The 20395-nt window shown below is 46.0% G+C and overlaps 3 protein-coding genes across 3 annotated transcripts; 1 reads left to right on the top strand and 2 right to left on the bottom strand.

Annotated features, from left to right (window-relative positions):
• Positions 1–1102: 1102 nt before the first annotated feature.
• si:dkey-110g7.8 (GTPase IMAP family member 8) lies at positions 1103–7576 on the top strand. Its single transcript, XM_062407767.1, has 6 exons — positions 1103–1718; positions 2476–3040; positions 3542–3639; positions 3823–3954; positions 4646–5236; positions 5358–7576. The coding sequence occupies exons 1-6, from the start codon at positions 1688–1690 to the stop codon at positions 5429–5431; spliced, it is 1491 nt and encodes a 496-aa protein (XP_062263751.1). The 5' UTR covers positions 1103–1687; the 3' UTR covers positions 5432–7576.
• Positions 7577–9805: 2229 nt separating this feature from the next.
• On the bottom strand, positions 9806–12663 carry atf4b (activating transcription factor 4b). The gene is made up of 3 exons (XM_062407780.1): positions 12488–12663; positions 11160–11609; positions 9806–11076 (listed from the first exon to the last, which is right to left on the bottom strand). Exons 2-3 carry the CDS (start codon positions 11506–11508, stop codon positions 10124–10126), a joined length of 1302 nt encoding a protein of 433 aa, XP_062263764.1. The 5' UTR covers positions 11509–11609; positions 12488–12663; the 3' UTR covers positions 9806–10123.
• Positions 12664–13455: 792 nt separating this feature from the next.
• On the bottom strand, positions 13456–19181 carry LOC133970714 (uncharacterized). Its single transcript, XM_062407742.1, has 12 exons — positions 19044–19181; positions 17688–17777; positions 17430–17573; positions 17182–17337; positions 16395–16502; positions 16042–16146; positions 15798–15893; positions 15424–15555; positions 15219–15305; positions 15067–15106; positions 14906–14960; positions 13456–14784 (listed from the first exon to the last, which is right to left on the bottom strand). Exons 1-12 carry the CDS (start codon positions 19047–19049, stop codon positions 14049–14051), a joined length of 1755 nt encoding a protein of 584 aa, XP_062263726.1. The 5' UTR covers positions 19050–19181; the 3' UTR covers positions 13456–14048.
• Between the last annotated feature and the right edge of the window lie 1214 nt (positions 19182–20395).

Raw genomic sequence — 20395 nt, 5'->3', positions numbered from 1 at the left:
GTCCTTAGCAAATCAAAATAAAGACACAAGTAAAAGAAGTAATAAAATAACAACCCTAAAGTCCCAGGATTGAACACAGAACTTTGCTGCAGGAGGTAAAACCCAGTCCACAGCAGCTCCTAATGTGACAACAATTTTTACAACAATGGTCACTTGCAAACTGCACATTCATTTCCTACAGGCCCCGAACACAATGCAGATGTTTTTTTAATGATTAACATGTATATTATTGTTGATATGCCTGTCACACCTGATTATTTCATTAACCCTTAGTTACTATGTAGATATATATATAGGAAAAGGGTGTCAACGTTTGTATAAAAGTGGATTCAACACATTTTGTGCACAGCGTCCATGTTTTCCCCACATTCTGGGTTCAAAGCACATCAAAGAACACACTGTGGACAATGACACACAACTTGGGAAACAGCTCCTTCCTGGGGGCCAGTGAACGCACCGTGCGCACGGCCCAGTGGTCGCCGTCGTGTCGCGTCCCTTCTGTGATTTTCCTCAAAGGTCCAGAGAGAGGAAACTGCGTCATTAAAAAAAAACAATGCGACAATTGCTTCTACAGAACGTTGTCATTGTGATTAATGGATTAATTGGAAGAGGCAGCCATCAAAACGAATCCTCTGTCTTACGTGACTTCCCCCCGTGTCCGTGAACGTATCTCAGCACACAGCTAACACAATTAACCTGATCTGGAGCCAAGGATGAGCTCAGGCACTCAGGGTGATTTATATAATGCTTCTCTTCTGCCTCACATGATGTTTCCGTCAGAGTTTAGTCCCGTTTTGAATCCAGCTCAGCTACATTTCATCTCCTGCTATTTATAGGAGCTGTTATGTGTGAAGTGTTGCATGTCTTATATCCCTATTTGAATGTATTCATGCAGTATGCACGCCCTAACTGCCTCACACGTTTGTGTGTCTGCAGGCATCATAGCACTGGTTGCGTTTGTGCGTGATGCAGCAGCTGGGGTATACATCCATCTGTAAACAGAGAGAACAACCTCCCCCCCCTCCCTCTCTCCTCCCCTCCCTCTCCCCCTCTCTGTCTATCCATCTTTTTATCTGTCCTCCTGACTGCAGTCTGCATACAGTGCCACACTGCTGCTGCTGCTGCTGCTGCTGTGTGATACAAGCGGGTGGGAGGAACAGCTTCCTCTGTTTGGCCTCAGAAGAAAAAAGGAAAAGAGAAAATGACGAGACATCTTGCTGGAGCTGCTGCTGCTGCTGCTGCTGCTGCTGCAGGGGAGGATTTGGCTTCCCGTCTCCTGCATTGCACAATCTTTCCCATCTGTTCAGACAGATAAGCACGAGAGGAGAAAAGGAGTGCTGGAAGACGAGTACAGAAGGACAGGGAAGAGGAGGGAAGAGAGCCATAGTAGTCTGAGGGGGTGTGTAAGATAGAACAGAAGAAGAGGGAGAGAGGTTGAGTGGCAGAGGGGGTGTGAGGAGAGGAAGGGAGGCAGTGGGACATGAGAAAGATAGAGTGAGTCACACCGCAGTAGAATGAGGGTAAGAGTGACGGAGAGAGCCGAGGAGCATTTGAGCTGCCACCCTTCCGCACGCCACCCAGGATCTGTCGCTTTCTGAAGAGGCAAGAAGAGGAATCCACCGTGGAGGCGAGAAGGAGACGGAGGAGGGGGGCAGAGGAGGAGGAAGCCAGAGGTTCTACACACAAGATGGCTGCTGTGTCCTCTGCCTCTGACACTGGTAAGTGGGTGTTTTTGGTTCTTTGCCGTGCAGCCTGGCCGAACGTTCCCCCACCATCACCATCCGTCCACTTACTGGCAGCATCCAGGCTCGGCCGTGCCATGTTTTGACCACACGACCGCAATAGTGAGGGAACTGTTGCTTGTGACAACTTCCTGTGTTTAGCAGCACACATGGAAAGTGTCAGCAGCAGCGTGTACCCTCCCACTGCATCCTCTCTTCCCGTCATCCTCACAGAGCAAACATCCTGTAATTCTCATTTCCCTGTGATGCCAAAAGCATTTGTCCTCTTACTCATGATTCCGTCCATGTGCCTGTTCTCTCCGGAGGGAGGTTGAGAGTCCATCCTCTCTGACCCGATTCTTCCAAAGGCTAATGACGAAGGAAATCAAAGAGGAGGCATGCTGGGAGCAGGGTTGAGGGGCCGAAAGGGGGATGAGGACAAGAAAGAATGGAGGAGGCAATGAAAGAGAAGAGGTGTAAGATAGCGAGGAGCCGGATAAGATGATGACAAGGGGAAATCAGAGGAGTAAGGGCAGAACAGAAGGACAAGGAGTGCGACATGAGAATCTATTGGTGGGGAAAAAAGAGCAGACATATCCTCATCTTCTAAAAGCACATTGGGGACAAGATGAAGGAGGGACTGAAACTGATACAATACAGATAATGTCCTCTGAGGCCGAACTGTGCTGTGGACATCACTCAACAAACCCATCCTCCGAGAGAACTTCAGTCTAATCTGTCTGTGTTTCAACAGGTGACCCCAGGGGCCGCCACCCCCCTGAGCGCAGACTGCTGATTCTAGGGGGCCCACAGTCCGGTAAGACCTCAACTGCAAACACCATCCTAGGGGACGAGGTCTTCGACGCCGGGACGGAGACAACCCACAGCAATGTCGGCCACACAGAGATCTACGGCAGACGAGTCACCGTGGTTGACACTCCACCATGGGCCATCCCAGCCGACCCAGAGGAAGACACCGAAGCTGAAAACAACAACGACGATGCCGCTGCCGAGTCGGACAGTCCACCGCGGCCACCGCCACCACCGAGCCTGGACAGCGAGGGGCCATGCATGGGGGCCATTCTTTGTCCTCCTGGACCCCACGTGATACTGCTGGTGGTGTCGGTCACCCAGCCCTTCACGGATGCCCAGAGGAGGGCCGCAGACGAGCAACTTGGGGCCCTGGGTGGAGGGACCTGGAGGTACTCCATGGTGATCTTCACTGGGGTGGACAAACTGCCAAAAGGTGTCTTCATTGAGGAGCACATATCCAACACTGGAGAGGCCCTGCAGTGGCTGGTGGAGAGATGTGGAAGCAGGTATGACGTCTGTTTCCCCTCCCCTCTCTTCTCTGGTTCCTTTCACAAAAACAAAGGAACATGTGTTGTTGTCTGCGTCGATTCTATGTTTTTGTTGTGCATAGCAAAGTGTGTTTGCAGGTGTTGGGGAACATACCACTGCATATGTGACTAAAGTTGTATAAGACTACTTGTGACATCAGAGGGAGCTGCATGAAGTCTGATTCATTGCCTCAGGTGACGTCACAAGAGTCCGTGTTTGTTTGGCCTGAAAACGACAAGTTTGCAGCTGCTCTCCCTCTCTGCTCTACATCAGCTCCTTCCAGCTACTAATTATAGACCGTATACAAAGATGGACGATATGTCTCCATTTCCTTGCTCATACGAAGCCAAACTTACCGTATAAAATTAGCACAAGAACAAACCCCACCCCCTAATTACAAACCCCTTCCAAACTCCCCTTCCACATTAAACTGAACCATATGTACAACAACGGTGAACACTGTGTCTCTCCACCTGTAGGTACCACGCCTTTGACAACACTCAGAAAGAGACGGAGGAGAACACACAGGTACCCGAGCTGATGGAGAAGGTGGAGGAGTTGATCACTGACAACCAAGGTTTGTTTTTCACATGAAGATTTAGCTTTTTGTGCGGTGATACACAAACGGATAAGACAGTGTGTAGAGCAACATTTCTGCAGATTCAAACTTATATAATATCACCATTAATGAATACACCAATTGTGACGTAGAGCCGACTGAAGACGGTCGTGTGAATAATTCATTGTTGTTGTCGTGCAGGCTGGTACTTTGAGGTGAACGAGCTGATTTTACTGGAGGAGGAGCAGGCCAGGAGAGCGCTGGAGGAGGAGAGGATGAGGATGGAGGAGCACGCCAGACAGAGGGAGTCGATGATCGGAGGACCTCCCAGAGGTTTGTGTGTCTGTGTGTGTGTGTGTGTGTGTGTGTGCTTGTTTTTGATACCTCTTTAGGACATTTTCCAGCATAATCAATGACCTTATCATGACCAGTAGACCTCATGGGGACCGAAAACAAGTCCTAATGAGGAAAACTGTCATGTCTGAGATCCTGGTTATAAGGTTAGGCTGTCTGTAATGAGGGGAAGTCAATCAATCAATCAATCAATCAATCGCCCCTATTCACAATTTGTCTCATAGGGCTTTAACAAGGTGTGACATCCTCTGTCCTTAGTCAATACAAAGTCTTAATAAGGTTAGCTGCACGGGCCTGTGTGTGAACTCATACAGATGTCTTATACCTTTGTGACGACTATCTTTAGCCAATAGACTTTACAGAGTGAGGACATCTTGGGAAAGTTAAGACATTTTGGCTGGTCCTCACTTTCTGACCCACTTTCAAAAGGCTGTTTGAGGATTAAGACTCACTTTTAGGGTTAAGATTAGGTTTAGGTTAAGCATAGGGTAAGGATTGGGGTATGGGTTAGAGCTATGCCATTGAATGTCCTCACTAAGATAGAAGTACAACGTTTTGTGTGTGTGACTGAATGATTAATGTGTTGAAGAAGAAAGGCCCCTGCACAAGAACTGGTGTAGGAAAGAGCTTACTCATTACTGATCAATATCTGCCTCTGTGTTCTGGGCAGAACTGAGGCTGCTGTTGTTGGGCTGGAAGGGCGTTGGGAAGAGCTCAGTGGGGAATGCCATCCTGGGCCGTCGGTACTTCGAGTCGGGCCAGGAGACCGAGCTGTGCCTCAGGAGGCAGGCGCTCGTGTCGGGTCGCCGGATCACCATCGTCGACACCCCGGGCTGGGACTGGTTCTCGGTGAGGCGCACGCCGAAGCGCATCCGCCAGGAGTCCCAGCGCGGAGCGGCCCTCCTGCGGCCCGGACCCCACACGCTGCTGCTGGTCCTCCCCGTGGTCTCGTCCCTCACAGCCAGGAAGAGGAGGACACTCCTGGCCCACATAGAGGCTCTGTTCGGGGACAGCGCGTGTCTCCACACCATGGTGCTCTTCAGCTGTGGTGACTGGTTGGGCCGCACGCCCATCGAGGAGCACATCCTCAGAGGCGGGCGGGAGCTGCAGAGACTACTTGAGTACTGTGGGAACTATTACCATGTCATGGACAGTAAGGTCCCCGGGAAGGACAGGAGTGTGTCCGTCCTGCTGGATAAGATAGAGGAGATGATCCGGGAGAATGGTGATAAGGCCTTCCTCCCCATTCAGACGGAGTGGTGTAAGTCATACACTCATTATCTCCATGTATATTTTGCACATATCTGCATCTGTATGTACAGCATGAAGTTTGTGAAAAATGTTATACAACCTGTCTAATATGTCTGTGTTGCATTTGACAGTGAGCGAGGAGAGCTCCTACTCCTCTGATAACACCGAGCCGGAGGACGACTGTCGAGGATGCCAGGTGCAGTGATGCAACCGCACTAAAAAAGGAAAGTGTCTTTGTCTCTGTGATCCGAGTCTCCGGTAAAGGCCCAAACATCCCCTCATGTTAGTCCAACCTCATCTAGAGATCTCTGTCCAACTCTGTGGAGTCTTGTGGAAAACAGGCGAAATGAAATGAGGAGAAACTCACGGATCACTGGGCAGACTGGTCAACGTGGTCCCCTCAGACCCAGGAGGAGGAGAGGTATTCTACTTTTTTGCTTCAAGGGTCCAGAACCAACATTGACCCCTGCTCATGAGCATGTTCATAGGAATCAGTTGCTGCTAAAGAGTTCCTGGTTCAACACTGCAGAGTAAAGAATTGCTCACCATTGCAACTCTATGTGTTCAGGCTGCACTGGTAATATTATAAACTGGAAGAGAACAATCCAAATCAATCTGGTAAATGGGGTTTGGAGGTTTGCAGCGAGGCGGTCGCTTGGTTATTGGAGGAATGAGAGGAATGTGTTCATGGATGTGTCATCAGTTTTGGATGGATTTCACAGTGTAGTCGTCATCCCATGTTACAAATGAAAAACCAATCCCATGTATACTGGAAAATGTGAGCACCAGTGTAAAACTAAAAAGTCAGGAGTCTTGACATTGTTTGTGCACTTCAGTGACACAAAAGTGAAACGTGGTAACTTCCCAATCCCCCATTGGAGCAATATTAAGATTGTCATCGTTAATATTTGACCTGTTCTGCTCAGGGAGTCTTGGTTGACTTGACTCCTCCCGGGTAAATCTGGCTCATTTACAGAAACTCTGATTAACGCTGATCTCAAACCTGCTGACGTGACTCATGTATCAACTCAAATTAGAGAATAGAGAGCCGGTCTTTGCACTTTGGTTCTCTCGTGCCAAGAAGTTAACTGAAGCCATCTCAACTAGTCAGTATATATATTTGTTATCCCACCCTAGCTGTAGCGTTCATTCTCAATAAGAGCTTAAGCGAGGCTGCGATGAAACTATGTGCAGCCTCAGATCCCCCCGGAGCTGCTCGGGCTGGCTCTGCTTCGCTGTTTGTGGTCGTGCATCTGGTGCATCTATCGACAAGGTAAGATTCAGCTTTGTGCCTCAGCATCAGAACGTGAGAGTGGGAGTGCAGCCCTGCGGCAGGGCCCCATCCTAACGGCTACATCAAGCTTCAGCATGCTGCAGAAAACAACATAACCTCATGAACCATTCGAGCTCTCACGGGGCTTTTGCTACCTTTTTCTACATCCTGGAGACATCCTGTCATCTGAAGGGACATTTTGCTAAAAAGAAAAAAAGGATTATATATATATATATATATAAATTCAGCTCTCAGAGGCATGTTAAGACATCGCATGCAGATAATTGAGTGCCTATAGAGTTGAAGGCAACCTCACTTCTTATTGCTCCGACTCACGCTTGAGCAGGTCTTTGTAAATTTCTGGTACAACGATATCACAGCCCTCTACCTTTACAACTGCAAAAAAAAGACATTACTAAAAGAACAAAGTGGAGGGGGTAAAAAAAATGGACTCTGAAAGTTACATCGAGTGAGGTTCTGTCAAGACTGGAAGACTTTGGACAGCTGCACATTCAGGTTCTTCGTGACCTCAGCACATTTGGAGTAAAATAATGAATAAGGCGGTAAAGTGCCAAGTCCCGGCTTTAATGAGATTAGGTTTACATCAACATCGAAGGTGAACACGCTGAAGCACAGAGCCCGGGAGAACGAAGAATGTGCAACTGTCCAGATACACCGAGTACAATACATGACTGATACCACTGCCATGCTGTGAAATGTGATTTTATACAAACGATGTAGCCTATACCAGAAACCCTGACACCGCTTCCTCTGTGCTTTTACCGACTCCATGCTCCATCTAGTGACGTAGGCTACTGCAGCTGTGACCAGCATGACTTTCTCACACATTCATTCAGAGTCTTAGTCCCACTCCCCGTGTGAATATGTTGTATAAGCGGTGTATATTTACTGTGTAAGATATGTTACATATGTCGTAGGCTTGTAGCTGAGCATTTTGCACTGTGTATCACTTTACTGTAGCCGAGGTGGCATTACTTCCTGTGTGGTTCTTCGTAAGTGGAGATGTACTTTGGTCATCCCCAGACAACAATAAAAAAAAGATGTGGATATACAGTACTGATGTGTATTTTCGGCTTTTGTCTCATGGTATCAATCCTTTTTCCCAGGGGGGGGGGTTAGGCAAGACTTGACAAAAACAACTGAAACTGTGGAAGGAAGGATGTGGTTTGTGTCAGGGAAGAAGACATTAACTTTGGTTTTGTTTTTAACTTATTAATATTATATTAAGATCCCAGGGAATAACTCATGGATCTTGATGAAAATAATCAGGCCCATTAAGCTGAACAGAAGACGCTGGCCCTTCTCTCAGGAGGGATGTAGTGATGGTGGAGTGTTGTCACTAGGTGGCAATAGTTCAAGCTAGTATTTCTCCCATCATGCACTGAGAATAGAGATACTGAGAAATTTTATCTGCACTACTACAAAATATTTTATATCTTTAAGACTCACACAGCTCAATAAAATAAACTTCTTAGTGTGACAACAACTTGGTTATTTTTCAACATCGAAAAAAACTACTTCAAGTACATGCAGTAGATGCAAAGTACATTGTTATGTACCCTCAGTCCCATTTTTGTACTGTTGAAATTAAATTAACGCCACAATGTTTGACCCCACAAAGTATAATTCATTTATTTTGCAGGGTTTTCTTTATGTACACTGACACCGTATGTCAATATGAGTGTGTGTGTGTGTGTGTGTGCGTGTGTGTGTCTATACAGTATTCAGAAAGTAAGAGACATGATTTTCTTTTTAAGATGGGAGTATAATAGTAGAAGGTAAATCTAAAATTCAATCGTGTCCAGGTGTTTTGTCCCGATATGAACCTCTCATTGTGTGCGTTTAATATAATGCACAGAGTTTCTCAGCCTCATAAATCAAATGTTTCCTTTGAAAAATGTGTGTATTTACTTGCACAGGGATATGTCCGAGTGTGTCCTGGAGGAAATGTAAGTAGGTCTGCACCGTCTTGACTTTGGCGAGCCTCCATAGTTATAGATTGTACCTAAACTATCTGGACCAAAGCCTGGACCAATTACCGTGCGTCCACCAGCAGCCAGTTCCAGGCTGAATGTTTTTCCAGGTAATATTATTCAAGCTGTGCCTCGCTCAGCACCAGTCAGCACTCTCTCTCTCTCTCTCTCTCATGCTCTTCCTTCCTCTCACAAACTAAGACAAACACATACTGTTAGTTTCCACACAAAAATACTGTTTCTATCCTTAAATGTTGTAAACGTAATACGTAGAAATGACATTCTAAACCTCACATGACTGTGATTTGATTGAAAAGTCATGCATCTGCAGGACTGTGCTGGTCAGGCGGCCTCCATTATCCTCCTCGCTGTTTGTGTGAGAGAAGCTCCACTCAGATGGAGCGTCCACAGGCTCATTGTGAGGCCACCAACAAATGCTCTTTGTGTTTGGAACAAAGTTATATCACAAACAGATTGAAAAGAGTCTCTATGAGCAAAGACACTGACGAGTGATTCACTGAACCTGAAATTGACTGCTCGGGGACAGTTACATGCACATCTCTGACCGACCCTGTGCAAATACCATGCAACCGATTTGTAGATTTGTTTTAAGTTAAAAGAAATGAATGCAACAATGCAGCAAAGAGACATATCAACATAATACAATGTTAATGCTTATTCAAAGTATTTCAACCTACAAAGAAAATCATTTGAAAAGTTTGAGCCCCCCTCACAGGAACAGAAATTACAAAACAAATCACACACACAATTATTGCTGACGTCAGACCGAAACGTTTAGTCATTCTCACACACACAGCATTAAGTGAATCCACGTGAAGAGCTGTATTTGTCATACATTACACTTTCACTGAGGGCAGAGGGGCAGCCTCAGGGGCAATTGAAGCACATGGAACGAATGGAGACTGGGATCAAGCTGTGGACGTGTGTTAGTGGACAACCCTCTCTTCCCCCTCAGCCACAGCCGCCCCTGAACACACAACTACACAAACTCTTAATTGTGAATAAAAAAAACCTCAATTGGTTTTCAAGGTCAGCTCTAGAAGTTACATTTTTATGACCATCCCCTCTGCATCATATACCAGGGGAAGGAAGAGCATTTGCAAACTGAGATTGAACCAAGCCACTAACATGTTTTTTTAGTTGACTAAATACCATGAAGAGGTGCATTAACATGTGGAGACAGGCTTATTAAAAACACCAGTTTGTTTTCAGTGAGGAAATCACTGTTTAGAAAATTTTCTAAACAGTTTTCTTTCTTATGGTCACAAATAATCACAATAACACTGTAAAATAAGGTTCAAAACTCTTTATTAAGAGACTGAGAATACAGGTGGATGGTAGACATTATCATACACACATTTTATAACAGAAAAGACTTACTGGCTTGTAACTGAGGTCCAGATATAGAGGAATTAAAATACAATAAACAGCACAAGTCCATATACTGAGTGGAAAATATCCCAAATGTCCCCAGAACTACTCATTTATCATAAAACTACTAATACCAGTGTTAGATATTTAGGACATATTATACTGATACATGTTTGCAATAAAAATAAAATCGGACACTTCCCGTTATCTACATTCTACTCTGACATACTTCCGACCACTAAGGGTCAGGACTGAGACCTTTCCTGGTCCTGCCCGAGCGAACCTCCTCCATCAGCTCCTTGAGGTACTCGATCTCCCTGGCCATGGATTCAGCTTTCTCCCTCAGCTCCATGTTCTTCCTCTCCAGAATCGAATGCTCCGAGGAGATCGAGTCCTGCTCGCACCTCTTCTTCTGCCGGTAGCGCGTGGCAGCCGTCTTATTCTGCGCCATCTTCTTCAGCTTCTTGTCCTTTGGCGCCTTCAGAGTTAACCTCTCATCATCATCATCATCTTCATCATCATCATCACAACAGAGGGACTTGACTTTGACAGTGGTCACACCGGGAGAGGGTGGACTGGTTATGGATTTGGGCTCAGGGTACGGTCTACTTCTAGACAACCTTTGTGGGGGGGAGGTGGTAGGGGACGGTTGAACGACCCCTGGTGTGGTGGCGATCCCCACCTCATTTTTGGGGGCCAGTACAAGGACGATGCGGGTTGGTGTAAGGGAGAATACAAATCTCTGGACCTGAGGGACCACAGCAGCTAATACTGGCTTCTCCTCCGTCTCCAAGACGTCCACCTCACTGCCCAGGTCCAGGGTGTCGACTGGTGAGGAAGGAGAATCAACCATGGGTGGGTCCGGAGAAGCTGGCTCAGATTTGATTTCGAGCTCCTCTTGTGGCTCTGGGACACACGGGGGAGGAGAGGGGGCGAAGTAGGAGTCAGTGACTTCCACTGTGGGGGGGGACCTTGGAGGAGAAGCAGAGGGGAGACTTGAGAGAACAGGAGTTGAGAGAGTGGGCACTGGGAGGGAGTCGAGCTCCATGGGGCAATCTAGGGAGGCCAGCAGGTCTTCTGTGGAGCTGATGGACGATTCATTGGGACTGCAGGAGCCAATCAGAGAATCCAGGTCAAACTCGTTTAGATCCATCTTCTCCGCCATCCAGTCCAGGGCACCGAGCGGATCCTCTGCAGAAGACAAGGAGAAACTCCGTTACACTGAGAATTTCAAAGATGTTATCAAAAGTGATAAAAGGGAAAGAGATAATTACCTCTCCTGTCATCTGAGATCATTTGGCATCCCAGCTGATCAGGGTGCTCCAGCCAGGGGAGGGAGAGCAGGGCCGACTCATTCCCAGCTTTGTCCTCATGGAGGAGGACGGGGGGCGGAGAGGAAGGGGGAGAGTAGAAATTAGGAGGAGAGGGCAGTGACAAGGAGGTGAGGGGCGACACGGGTGAAGTGTCCCCCTCTGGTGGGGTCCCTCCTCCTTCCTGATTCTCTTCTTGGTCAGGGTGATAGAACAGGGAGCCCATGGCGTCAGCCGTGGGAGAGGAAGGCCCCCAGAGAAGGGCCTCCATGTCTTCCAGGCCAAACTGTGAGCTTGTCATCGTCATGGTCATAGTGGCTGTTGTTGGTCACGAACGGGCTGCGTGATGATGCTAGGAGGGCGAAGTGTTTCGTGCTGTCGGATGCAGCAGAGCTGAGGGTTTCCACAAAGGACCTGAGGAAACGGGATCAAAGAAAGACGTCTGTGGTGAAAATATGAAACATCATAAACACAATTTAAACCATCAGGGAGGAATCAGATTCTGATTTCAGGTACGACGAGGGCTTGGCCACAAATTAAATATCAGAAATAAAATGTATTATTATTATCTCTTCTACGTTTAATGAGTCCTGAGTGAATACGTAATTGTATGTATACACCTATTTACTGTGTTACACTATGTATAAGCATTATATCTTGTTGTATTGTGTTTATATATTACTGATAATGTCTAATTGCACACTAGATACATCCTCTCCTGTTTTGACTCAACAGCGCCTCCATCCCTCCAGTGGGGCTTACTGCACATCACGTGATTCGCCATCAGCTGCTTCGTGTCTCATGACCTAGATGAGGTCACCGCGTCCATATCCCTCCCTCCTCCTCTTCCTCCCTGTCAGCCACTTTGTTCTCCCTCCGCCATTTTAACCCGCTGATCAGATTCTCCTCGCCACGTTGGCCACGAGGACTCATTGGTCTTAACAACTCTCCTGATCGATACAAAGTGTCGCAAACCGTCTGAGGATGAAACGCGACCGACGACATTTTTAGCACATGTCGCAAAATGTATAATTTAACGTTTCCTGTCCCGTGTTGCGTCATCAACCCTCATGACACGCCCTTGGTTTTTTTAAATAAAATCATAAATACTTTCAATCATCGTTACTCGACGACATCAGCGCGCGTCGGATATAAATTCATAAATAATGAAAAATGTACTGAAGTTATAACAAAGAAAGCAAAATGGCGCTCGCGGGAAATGCGAGGCCTCTCGAGAGCGCGCGCGGTCCTCGGCACATCCGGAAGCTGTCATTTCGAAAAGGTTGACTTACGACATGTTTGCTGAATCGGAGAAGACTCAGTGCACTGGTTGGTGGCACTGTGTTGGAAGGCTGCTGCTGGTCACACTCTTACGCTGCCATGTCGGCCGACAGGACAATGTCCGGAGGTTTTCTACTGCTGCTGCTCTGTGGACGCTCTGAGAGGAAAGTGGTGCGCGTGGTGCTGCGGTGCTGGTGATGATGATCCGCAGCGTGGAGAGGAGGTGACCTTCCGCCGCGCGCACACGATATCACTCCGCCGAGGGTGCGTCATCCGCATTCCTGTCATCTGCCCTATTTAAAGAGGAAACAATACTCAACCTGTTTTTTTTGTTCTATGTAACATGCCTCTTACTTCCTATGAAAGTGGTTTACACATGTGTTAGTACTATTATTGTCATTATTCTTTTTATGGTTGTCTTCGTTATTGTTATGATTATTATTGCTGTTGTTGTTGTGATGATGAAGATGATGATGATGGTGGGGCATTTTTTATTTTAACAGTTGTCGTGTAATCCAGTCATTTGCTGTGAACCCACATTAAAGAAACAGCAGTGAGGTGAAGTCATAAAAAGGTGTTTATAGATAAATAAAACCCAGTGTGGTTCTCATCCAGTAGAGAGAGAGTAGGAAGTCCAGCCTTGAGAAATAACTTGAAATGATAGTTATCACTGGTAATGAAGCTTGAAGCTGAAGTGAAACCAGTTTCAGGTCGGCAGCTGAAGCATGCATGAAGAAAATGTCTCCATAATCTACAACAGAAAGGAAAGCTGCCTCAGTAATCCTCTTCCTGCAGTGCAGGTGTTTTCCTTATTTACCACTGGGACTAACAAAGAAGCACAGTGCTTTGGTTAAAACAAGGTTTATTTGAATTTATAACAGTGATTCCTACTAATTCTGCTGCTTCATATTCCACAGCCATGGACGAGAGTCGAACTAAAGTCTTGAAAAACCCTGAGATACAAGAAATAAATCACATGTTTGGTTTATATAATTTATTAAAATATATATGTGGCAAATAAAGAGTTGATTTGTGCAGTTATGTTTCTTCTTCATTATTCATTGCAAAAGTCATTCAGTTACACACACACACATACACACACACACACACACACACACACACACACACAAGGGGATGTATATGAGAACTCAAATAGCCAAGTGAAAGGCTCCGGACATTCTCTGGAGTTTCTCCTGTCACTCAACTAGAATAAACTCTGGAGAATGTCCCGAGGAGCTGATCTGAGAAGGCAGCAGGAGATCCTCCGGAGGATCGATCGTGAGCGAGTGGGCGTGTTATGACTTTTCTAACATGGACGGATGCAAAAATGACAAAAATAAAACAATATATCTCAGGATGGATAAGTGGCTGGATTCACATAGAAGACACAGATGAAGAAAACCTCTGCTTGCCGCTCTCCGGAGACGTCTGCTCTGCTCTGAACGTGTGTGAGCGGAGAATCTCCTGCTCCGTTGTTCATGTGTGGACGGGAAACTGCAGAGAAAGTCCAGACCCCATTCTGCAGACATCCTTCGGAGTTCATGTCTGAAATTGTCTGAAGACTTCGCGGATTCAGCCAAACATTTCCCACATGTGATTCAGGTATTCCAGTTGATCCTGCAGATTCTTAGCCAGCAGCCGAACCCTCCCTGAGAACCGGCTCTTGCTCGACTTCCTCAGCTTCTGACCCTCCTCGTCTGTGAAATACTGATCCAGCTCCTTAGCGAAAGCCAGGAGCAGCATTTCAGACGACGGGTGAGCAGCAGAAGTCCTCCTGCCTTTGCTCAAGTTGTTGTTGAGCACAGTCTGCGACAGATGTGCCATCTTCACCGCGTCGGGCTCGGCTCCCGCCCGGTGTATCCTGCCGATGTCGTGCCGTCGCAGCTCATTCATCCCCGAGAGGATAAAATCCAGACACAGCTCCACGTCCACGATATCTGACTTATATTCGTACACTAGTTTCTCAACTTGCATCCTCTTCACAATCTTCTTATTGGCCTGAGCAGTGTGGGCGCCCATCCCCCCGGCGGAGGCCACCATGCCGGCGCCCACAGCTGTAGCGATGAGTGAGGCCCCCATGGTCACAGGAGCCAGGGCGATGCCCAGCACTGCAGTCACCCCTCCCACGGCGCCTGTGGTGCCTCCGGCGATGCCCATGGATTTGGCCTTCTTCTTCAGCTTGTCCAGGGCGTCGGAGATGCAGATGAACTCAACGATGACTTTGTGCAGGGTCTCGTTGCGCTTCATCAGGAGGAGGTTGTAGAGGCGCAGGGCTTTGCTCATGTCCCTCACTCTCTGATCAAATGACCTGCACAGGGACAGAGGCGGGGCATGAATCAAATCCATCTCAACATGAGCTCCTACATGATTTAACATCTAATTGACATTTACTGAAGGAGGAGTTGAAATGATGGACTCCAGGACGTTACCTGATTTCTTCTTCTATACTGAGGCCGTACAGTGATGGAGTCATGTAGTTACATTCTGTGGGAACATAGATCAATTATTATGTGCATCAGTAACACCAAAGTTTGTTGCTACACGATGACACAGTGAAAGGAATCATCTAGAAATTAAAATGTGGACTTACTGGACACTCTTGTCAACCATCTCAACATCCCAATGATGTCCTGAGGAACACAGATCAGTTTCTGGTCATTATTTAGCTCTGGTTTTTTCCAACAATCAAAGAATCAGGGCTAAAAGTTTAAATTTGCCAGGGGGGGGGGCATGTTCCCTTACGTCTGTGTCTCTGGTCGTCTGATGGCCTGAATAGACGCCGCGACTCGGGAAGCGTTGTCCTGAAGGAGGCGTTGACCTCCTGTGTATCTGGTGGAGTTTCATGGAAAAAGAATACAATTACATTCCAGTGCCCCAACCCAAAGACAAAGGTCTTCTCTTTGTGTGTAGCTGTGTGTTTGTTTGTGTGTGTGTTTGTGTCTCTCACCAGTTTGTCCTCGTCCTCCGGCAGAACGTCCAGGTAGGCTCGATGCTCTAACTCACTGTAAAAGGACTCTGATGAATACCCTGTGGAAAGTGGTGGTGATGGTGGGTTGAATGACGGAGGAGGTGTTCTGGACTGTGGAGGACAAAGAGATACAGGTTTTAAATCATTTTTTCTATAAAGATTACGACAGTTTTGGGACAAATTAGCAGAAATTTTCTTCTGCTTATCCCAGACCGGGTGGTGGAGGCAGCCTGCAAACCACGACCTTCATCCAGGGGGAAGGTCAAAGTCTAACGTGTGTCATTGTCCATGACAGCGTGTCAAACACATGTGTTTCTGCACCTTTTGTTGTGCACGGCTCGTGTCTCTCATACCTGTAGAGATAAGCTGTCACTCTCCGAGTAGAAGCATGGCAGGGAGCGCTGACGCAGTCGGGGGGGAACTGCAGGTCTGTCTGTAGCGTCTGTCGCCTGAGGGTCAGACACAGTCACCGTATGATGTCACAATGCAGACCAGGATGTGAATGTACAACATTTTTCACCGTGTCAGGTTTCTGAGCCGGACAAAAGGTAAAAATATACTGTTAACTGAATTCAGAGAAAACATTGTTTAATTTACCATTTCACCGTAGATTCCACACAGGCTCTCATCTTCCTCAGAGAAAGAGGGTATGTCTGGAGTTGGTTGGTTGGAGTGGGCTGTATCTTCTTGAGTTGATATTGCCTGTCCAGGAAACATAAACGTTTGAGATTTAACATATAGAAGTGAGGAGAAGTTAGTTCCCACATAGTTTAATTGTCTTTTGGCCCAAATATCGGCCACATACTGTTTGGAATGATTCCTCTTGTTGCCTGTTTGCCAGATCTGGGCCAGATCTGCATCATGCCTGAAGTGTCCCACTGTTTACAGTCAATCACCCTCACAGTTATCTTAAGGAAGTCGGAAACATAAAGCACTTCCTCCACTCTTACCTTGGAATGTTTCTCCTTCAGAGACGACAGTCTATCGCAGTAGACGGCGGGAAGGGGGGGGCGCTCGGGACAGGGTTTTGGTTTTCTCTCAGCGCCGATGGCTGGAGGCTGCAGGCGGAGGAGAAGTCAGAGGGAGAAAGTCGTTTACCACAACGCCCCTCGTATTGATCCCAACACATAATGCTGTTAAAGATGTTCACTTGGAATCTGAAACTCTTTGACTATTTATAGTTTCCCTCTGGGTTTCCTGCACAGAGGCTGGGACTTCCTGGTATCTCACTTATTGTTTGACAAATTCATCTCGAAGATAAAACATCAGATAAACTGGACTTTTCAAAGCAGGAAATAACCAAGTGTACAGTAAGTGATAAGGCAAACGTGTTTCCACTTCGTTCCGTGTGGAAGGTGTGAACATGTGTTGGGGGTGCGGGGGTGGAGGGGGACATTATTGTTCAGACTTTTATCCACGTCTGTGTAAAAGGAGGAAAGGCTGGCTGAGCCATGTCATGAGTATGAAGCCTGGAACTGAATGGAACATGGCCTCCGTTTATATTGTCATAAATTCCATGTGTGTGTGTTTCCTGCTTTGACAAGTGAAAGAAAAACATCAGAAAAACTACTTGTATTAAATCTTTAAGCACTTATAGTGAACTTGTTTTTACAGGATATCTGTGACGTTGTGATAAAGTCACCATTGACCTTGGTGGAGGAAATGAACATAACAACAACACAACACGGAGCACTCAGCCTAGATTAGGCTCATCATTGGGTTTGAAACATCCAGTACCTTCACGTTGGGTTCAGTATTTAAACTCATGTATTGATTCTCTCTGTCGACGACTGGTGTTAGTTTGCTGGTGGACCAACATCTGGCCAGTGGTGGTCTCGGAGGGGGACGAGCAGGACGAGGCCTCTCTGCCGACTCGTCGCTGTGCTGGGAACTCTAATAAAAAAAAAAAAGAAGAATGAATGCTAAGTAATAAGTGCTGTCTGGAGTTTATCTTCACCATGTGTGGAAGCCACGGCTCCTCTCACCGCTTCATTGGTTGCGTGGCTTGTTTTGGCTGCGGAGTCCACAGGGTTGTCGGTTTGACTCTGGGCTCTTGGAAACATTTTAGATCTCGGGCGAGGTACAGGCCGGACTTTCACCTCGGGCTGGTTTTCATCTGCGGCATCAGGCTGACAGAAAGATGGACACGTGAGCGGATCAACACCTGAATGTTTCACTTTCTAATAATTCAACGAGTCATGCATTTAGATGGACAGTGATGAGAAGAAATCTCTTTGTTTTACCACGGTGGTGTCCGGGTCTACGTAGGCCGGCTGGGGGACGTCATACGAGCCGGTCTTCATCATGAGGCTCTTCCTCGGGGGTTTTGGCGGCTGTTGGGTTTAACAGTGACAGTGTCAAACAACTACATTAAAACTATTCGGATAAAAATCAACCTTTCAAATGTTCCTCACCACATATATGTCTAATTAAAGGTTTGGATTTTAGATTCCTGTCACCATTGTGCTGAGTATAAAAATATTCAAATAACACAGAGGTGAGATTCCAGCAGAACGCAGTTTATCATGTTGTCACAGAGGCGTATTGATGTCACACCGGATCATAACATAATGGTCGGGTTATAGCATGATAACCAATCATTAAAACTGATCAAACTATTTCTACTATTTCTATTTCCTACTATGATCACTCTCAATGCTAACTTTATGTTTTAACAATAAGCCACATGATGCATTTACATTATAACCTGTTTCTTTTATGGACAGAAATATAATTCCATAATAACATGTTTGGTTTGGTCTGCTTTAAGTTATCTGTCTGAAGTCCAAGTTATAACATAGAACGTGTCGTGTTATAATGTGATACTTTTCCCAGCGTGGCAATAGAAAGCTTCCATACATTGATATGGTGCTTCAGTGGAGCCTGTTATCAAATCCCTTTATCTATCTATGAAATGAGAACAGCAGGAAAGCTGCACATGTTCATATGTGAAACTTTCAGAGCACATAGGCAGGACTGTAAATCTGTATTTATCACTGAAGGTCTGCAGGTGGAAAAGATAAATTCCTACTGTAACGTTTGATGCAAACACTGTTCACTTATTAAAAAAAGAAAGAAAGCTGAGCAGAGATCAGTATCACAGGTAAACATGACAGATGATTGTGTCCTCCATACTTTCCCTTGACACAAACTCTGTTTACAACCACTTCTCCTTTATGTGTCATTTCCACAGGGTAACATCTGGACAGCTGTTTGAGCGGTAAGAGGATTTTACATATCTCAAACAAACTTTGTTTTCCTTGCTGGTCTGACTCGCTGCTGTACGTGCTCTGATTGCACAAGCTGCTATTTCAGTTCGGGCCAAACTGAAACTGGATGTATGATTGTAAAACGTCATAATTCTAAGATTTTCAAACATTACTTTAAACAAACTTGTCGGCCAGTCAGTGAATTCCCCATATATGCAACTCCCCTGTGCAATAAGGCACAAGCATGTTTCTGACACAAAGTGTTAAGTTAGACACGAACGTACTTGTGTGTTTCATACCTCATTTAGCCTGAAGGCCCAACTCTCCTCTGAGACTGATTAATGACCCACGTTTGTATTAACACACACAACACAAACAGCTGATTCTTACCGTCATGATGCAGAGTTGACGTTGTTGTCGTCAGTCCCTTTTACTTGAGAAGTTTTGTTTTCCGATTGTGGATCCAGTTTAATAAGAAAGCCCTTCAGGTTTCCTCTGGTGCGTCTACATGCCTGAACTCCTGTCGGGCCACAGATACCAGGGATGCCTGCTCCTCCCTCTCTCTTTCTCTTCTTCTGCTCCTCTCTGTGTCACTCTCTGTCACGCCGTCTGAACAGGCCTGAAGGGGTGTGTGTGATTTCCATGCAGAGTCACAACACAGAAGGAAAAATGTAATGGGTGGATTCTTTCATGGGTGGCAAAGTAACGCACATACACATACACACACACACACACAGACAAAGGTATCTTCATGAGGATTTTGCATTGACGTCCACTCATTGTGGACAGACTGGGCTGACTGGGCACGACCCAAGTGAGGCCGGGCCACACAAACCTTCACACATGACACCGACCTTGAGGCTAAACTAACTCAAACTGTACCCCAAAAAACAAGTCTTAGCACTTTCAGGGGTTCCCTTTGGTGTATAAAGCTGAAGTCAGATAGATCATGTGTGTGTCTGTTTGTGTCTGTGTGTGCGTGTGTGTGCCTTTGTGCAGGCATCAGTATGTGATGGGAAGGATTTAGTCTGAAACCTGTTCAACGGGCTGGGTGTTTCTGAGGCTGCCTTCAGGCTGAGTCAGAGCGCAGCGCGTTGACTGACGGCTGCTGGTGGAATTTCTATTGACTGAGGATCTAATTAACAATGAGTATTATTATATTTCGAGTCATTTGTCTGTATTTGCGTTTCTCCTTTTATTTTTGTAAAAGACTTTTGAGCTTCGTTAGAAACACCACATAAATATAATATTTGAATATTAATATTATTAGTTATAGTTTTATGTTGTTTTGGCTCAAGAAAGTTGTTCAAACTCACGATATTCATTTTCCACTATCCATCCATCCATCCATTCATCCATCCATTCATTCATTCATTCATTCATCATCCATCCATCCATCCATCCATTCATCCATCCATCCATCCATTCATTCATCGATCCATTCATTCATTCATCTATCCATCTATTCATCCATCCGTCAATTCATTCATTCATTCATCCATCTATTCATCCATCCATCCATTCATTCATTCATTCATCCATCTATTCATCCATCCATACACTCATCCATCCATTCATCTATTCAACCATCCATTCATCCATCCATCCATCCATTCATCTATTCAAACATCTATTCATCCATCCATCCATCTATTCATTCATTCATCCATCCATCCATCCATTCATCCATTCAACCATCTATTCATCCATCCATCCATTCATTCATTTATTCATTCATTCAT

This window comes from Platichthys flesus, chromosome 16, assembly GCF_949316205.1.
Source record: "Platichthys flesus chromosome 16, fPlaFle2.1, whole genome shotgun sequence".
Lineage (NCBI taxonomy): Eukaryota > Metazoa > Chordata > Actinopteri > Pleuronectiformes > Pleuronectidae > Platichthys > Platichthys flesus.
The sequence above is the reverse complement of the archived record's forward strand: the minus strand, read 5'-3'. Positions and strand labels throughout refer to the sequence as shown.

What these genes read in the sequence shown, in the direction of transcription:
- si:dkey-110g7.8 (XM_062407767.1), top strand. Translation starts at nt 1,688, where the DNA reads ATGGCTGCTGTGTCCTCTGCCTCTGACACTG. An exon ending in GTTGATCACTGACAACCAAG is followed by an intron (nt 3,640 to 3,822) that starts GTTTGTTTTTCA and finishes GTTGTCGTGCAG; the next exon opens with GCTGGTACTTTGAGGTGAAC. An exon ending in GATCGGAGGACCTCCCAGAG is followed by an intron (nt 3,955 to 4,645) that starts GTTTGTGTGTCT and finishes TGTTCTGGGCAG; the next exon opens with AACTGAGGCTGCTGTTGTTG.
- LOC133970714 (XM_062407742.1), bottom strand. An exon ending in GTGGAATCTACGGTGAAATG is followed by an intron (nt 15,894 to 16,041) that starts GTAAATTAAACA and finishes TCTGACCCTCAG; the next exon opens with GCGACAGACGCTACAGACAG. An exon ending in AGTATAGAAGAAGAAATCAG is followed by an intron (nt 14,785 to 14,905) that starts GTAACGTCCTGG and finishes GTCCCTGTGCAG; the next exon opens with GTCATTTGATCAGAGAGTGA.
- atf4b (XM_062407780.1), bottom strand. Translation starts at nt 11,508, where the DNA reads ATGACCATGACGATGACAAGCTCACAGTTTGGCCTGGAAGACATGGAG. An exon ending in GATCTCAGATGACAGGAGAG is followed by an intron (nt 11,077 to 11,159) that starts GTAATTATCTCT and finishes TGTCTTCTGCAG; the next exon opens with AGGATCCGCTCGGTGCCCTG.